Consider the following 4,122-nt stretch of genomic DNA (forward strand, 5'->3'; position numbering starts at 1 on the left):
TAACCAAGACTCTGAATAATAACAAACTAGGTTTATATTATAACTATATATATTACATTTGCTTACTGCTTTTGGTTTTCTTTTGAAAAAGACCTACTTCTATTTTGCTCATAATCTTATTTGTCTACGCGTTCGCATCTTCATATCCAAGAGGTTTCTATGTACAAGATTTTGTAAAGCTTTTTATAATATTTAATTTGAAATTTTAGTATATTTTCTTGGGCAATTCTCTTAAATAGACCATTTTCAAATTTTGGTCACAAAAATAAACCGCAAGGAGGAAAATGACCAAAATGTTTCATTTAATAGGTAAAATGACCATAATACCCTAGATATATAAAAAAATAAAAAGATAAAAAAAAAAAATTTATAGTTTTAGATTATATGTTTTCAAATTCGAACTTTTTTATAAAAAAATATTTTTTTTTGAAATTTGTTTTTTTGAAAACTTTTTTTATTTTTTTTTCAAATTTTCTTTTTGTAATTCGAAAATACTTTTTGAAACTATTTTTAAAATTTTTATTTTCAAAATTTTAATATTTTTTTTTATTTTATAAAATTTTAAACCTCAATCCCAAATCTCCACCCCTTAACTTTAAACCCTAAAGTTTGGATTAGTTAACGCTATGGATATAAATGTATATTTACCTCTTTAATGAAACATTTTGGTCATTTTGATCCTTAGAATCTAGGGAAAATTAGAAGATTGGACAACTTTTAAGTTTGAATTAGAAATTTGGGCAAGCCCATGTTTTAATTAGGTTGTTGGGCAACCTAGTAGGAGAAAGAAGAAAAAGTGGATAGTTTTAACCTTTTTGCCCAACAATCTTGAGCTGAAATTCGTGGGACCAGGATGTCTTTTGCCCAGAAAAACTTGCCTCAGGAATACCGACACACGCGCGCCGGATGTGCGTGTAAGAGACGAATTGAATACTATATTATTTTAATTTCAGAAGGAAACATGGTATTGGGCTTCGTTTTTGGGCTATTTGACCCCAAAACTTGAAGGCCTTATATGTGATGATTTCTCGCGGGAAACAACGACTCCAAGGTGGACGAATGGCCATTAATGATTGGTGACTTTGGAAAACATGTGTTTTACTCTAATTTATTAATTAAAAACAGGGCAACTATTAATTATTTAATACAAAAACGTACGAACCCTATCTCTTTGTCTGTCTCCTTGTTGAGGAGTAAAAAAGGCTATCGAACCAGGGAACTTGAGGCAGCGAATTTTACACACAGAGGCATGAGCTGCATCCAATATGGTGAGGGAGAAAAGGGTATGGCGGATGGTGGGTGTTCTGTATCTAGCATCGAAGGTAAATCATATATAAGCCGTACACCATGGCATCTATGACATTATAGTTATTGCTGAAATCATTTATTACAGATTTGAGGGTGTTCGGAATTCAAGTGTTTTTTTGTGCGAAACTATATTTATTGCTTCTGATTAGCACATTGAATTTTTAAATAAATTTATGTTTTATTTTTCGTAGGTGTTCACGATTCATACATCGTTGTAATCTCTGGACGGTGGATTATGTACGACACTGGTGACTGGGATTTTAAACTTGATAGCGACCGTACGGTGAGGGCTGTCTATGCGAAGTTGATAACTTCTGTTGAAGACTTGAAGCGGGCCATTATTGAGTCATACGGTCTAGTTGGAATGTCTGTTGCCGTTGAGATGTCATATTGGCTTGGTGAACACGGATCTTGTGCTGTTGGTGAAAGAGAAGCTCCTGTTCAAATTTCCAACGATAAGAATTTCGACTTGTTTACTTCGGCACGTAAGGTAGACAAGTACATCAACGTATTTGTCAAATTCAAAGAGGAAATAAATGGGAAAACCATTTTCTGAGGCCAATGGGGAATCTTTTGAAGTCCAAAGAAGTTGCCAGCAGCAACGAAATGCAAGTTGGGAGTACGTCTGCTGATGTGCACACCCGGAATGAAGTTAATGACGGTGAGACTGATTTGACCGAAGATGAAATAATTCTGATGGGAGTTGCGGAAATTGAAGCAGTTTATGCCTCAAATGGTTTTGGGATGCGTGAAGTGGATGGAACTGCATGTGAAGTTCAGAATAAAGTGGACACGACTGAAGATGCTGCGTTAGGGGAAGGCGAAGATGACGACGATGAGGATTATGATTACAATTTATGGCATGATTTTGTTGGACGAAATTGCGAATGGGACGATGATAAGGATGAGGATGGAGGGGTAGGTGGTGGTGGTCGAACGAACGTAACATATGGAGGTGTACGTGGTGAGGTGGTGACTAAAACGAGGAGTGGACGAACTAATCCTTCTTCAAACAAAGGCAGTGGTTCATCTACAAACAAACAGCGTACCGCAAACCCACCATCAACTTTTGAAGATTACGTAGATGAGGGTAGAGATTACATAGGCTCATCTACGATTTCGATGGAGAATATTGAAGAAGCAAGTAACAATATAGGTGTCAAGTCAAGTGATCAACTGGCCGACACTGAGAATCATTCAGATCCAAATCAAGAAGAGGACCCAAGTTTGGACAACAGCTCCCAAATGTTGGTTCTCCAGACTCCTCCAAAGCCGTTCAACATGCATACTCGGGAAGTTGACGACAGTGATGATTTCGTTGGGCAGGTCCCTCAATGTGTTTCGTCTAGACCGACACATGATACATCTGATGGAGAAGACGAGGATGACAACTTTGTCGAACCGGTACCTATGTGTGTTTCGGTTGGTCAGACGCATGAAACTCCGGTTGGAGAAGACGAGGATGACGACTTTGTCGAACCGGTACCTCAGTGTGTTTCGGGTGGTCAGACACATGAAACCCTGGTTGGAGAAGACGAGGATGATGACTTTATCGAACCGGTACCTCAGTCTCGAAGCCGTGAGGAAGACGTCGTGAAAAGGATAAGGCTGATGACGAATCACTCATGAAATCCGTTAGAGCCGTTGAGCTATATGGATTTGAGGATGTAGAAGCTTCGTCTAACAACGAAGCAGTTAACGATTATACCGTCGATGATATTGACTTCACTCTAGCAGATGCTGATATGTACACTGGGAAGCTATTCAGTAGCAAGCAAGAATTCAAGATCAGTTTGCACATTTATGCCTTAAAGCAGGTGTTCAGGTTCAAGTTCCACAAACATGCGTTTAACTACGTCGCAACGAAATGCATTGATAAAAACTGTAAATTTTATGTTATGGCTAAGCAATTGGGGGAATCTTCGACATATCAGGTGAGGAAGGCGCAACTGAAGCATGTCTGCACATCTGATGCTAAAGCGCAATATAAGAAACATGCGACGTCGAAAGTAATAGCTGCACTAATGAGATCGAAGTATGAAAGGCTCCAAGCTGGACCGCGCGCATCTGAATTACCCGAGATGCTCCGGAGTGAGTTCTTGTTTACGGCCACATATTGGAAATGTTGGAAAGCAAAAGAGTTAGCAACTGTAGCTGCACAAGGAACAGAAGAGAGCTCTTACAAGCTCCTGCCAAAATATTTTTATGTTGTAAAGTATGCAAATCCTGGGTCCATTACTAATATCAAAACTGAAAAAGATGATAAGGGTCAGACAAGGTTTAAGTACGCGTTCATGGCGCTGAAAGCTTGCATTGACGGGTGGAAGCATCTACGGAAGGTTATCGGTGGATGGTACTCATATGTTTGGGAAGTACAAAGGGTGTTTACTAACTGCAAGTGGGCAAGATGCCAATTTTCAGGTATTCCCTATAGCGTTTGCTGTTGTAGACAATGAAACAAATGAGTCTTGGAGTTGGTTTTTTGAGAAGCTGACAGAGATCGTAGAAGATGGCTCCGATTTATCTATTGTGTCTGATAGAGCAAATCAAATATGTGTTGCTAAAGATAAGTGGTATCCTCTTTCACACCATGGGTGCTGCCTCGTACACATACAGAGAAACGTCGATGCAAAATTCAAGAAAAGGAATCAGAAGCAAATGGTTGGCAGGGCAGCCGAGGTATTCAAGGTATCCCACTTTAAGAGACTTTACGCGGAGATCAAACTTACAGATAAGCGCTGTTGGGATTATCTTGAGAAGATCGATCCTAGCATTGGACAAGGTCACACTTTGAGGGCGAGCGGTACAATCTAA

General features: G+C 39.0%; 1 protein-coding gene across 1 annotated transcript; it reads left to right on the forward strand.

Moving 5' to 3' along the window:
• The first annotated feature begins 2,933 nt into the window (after positions 1-2,933).
• Positions 2,934-4,122, forward strand: LOC125592541. The gene is made up of 2 exons (XM_048767768.1): positions 2,934-3,647; positions 3,730-4,122. Exons 1-2 carry the CDS (start codon positions 2,934-2,936, stop codon positions 4,120-4,122), a joined length of 1,107 nt encoding a protein of 368 aa, XP_048623725.1.

Source organism: Brassica napus, chromosome C9 (genome assembly GCF_020379485.1).
Source record: "Brassica napus cultivar Da-Ae chromosome C9, Da-Ae, whole genome shotgun sequence".
Taxonomy (NCBI): domain Eukaryota; kingdom Viridiplantae; phylum Streptophyta; class Magnoliopsida; order Brassicales; family Brassicaceae; genus Brassica; species Brassica napus.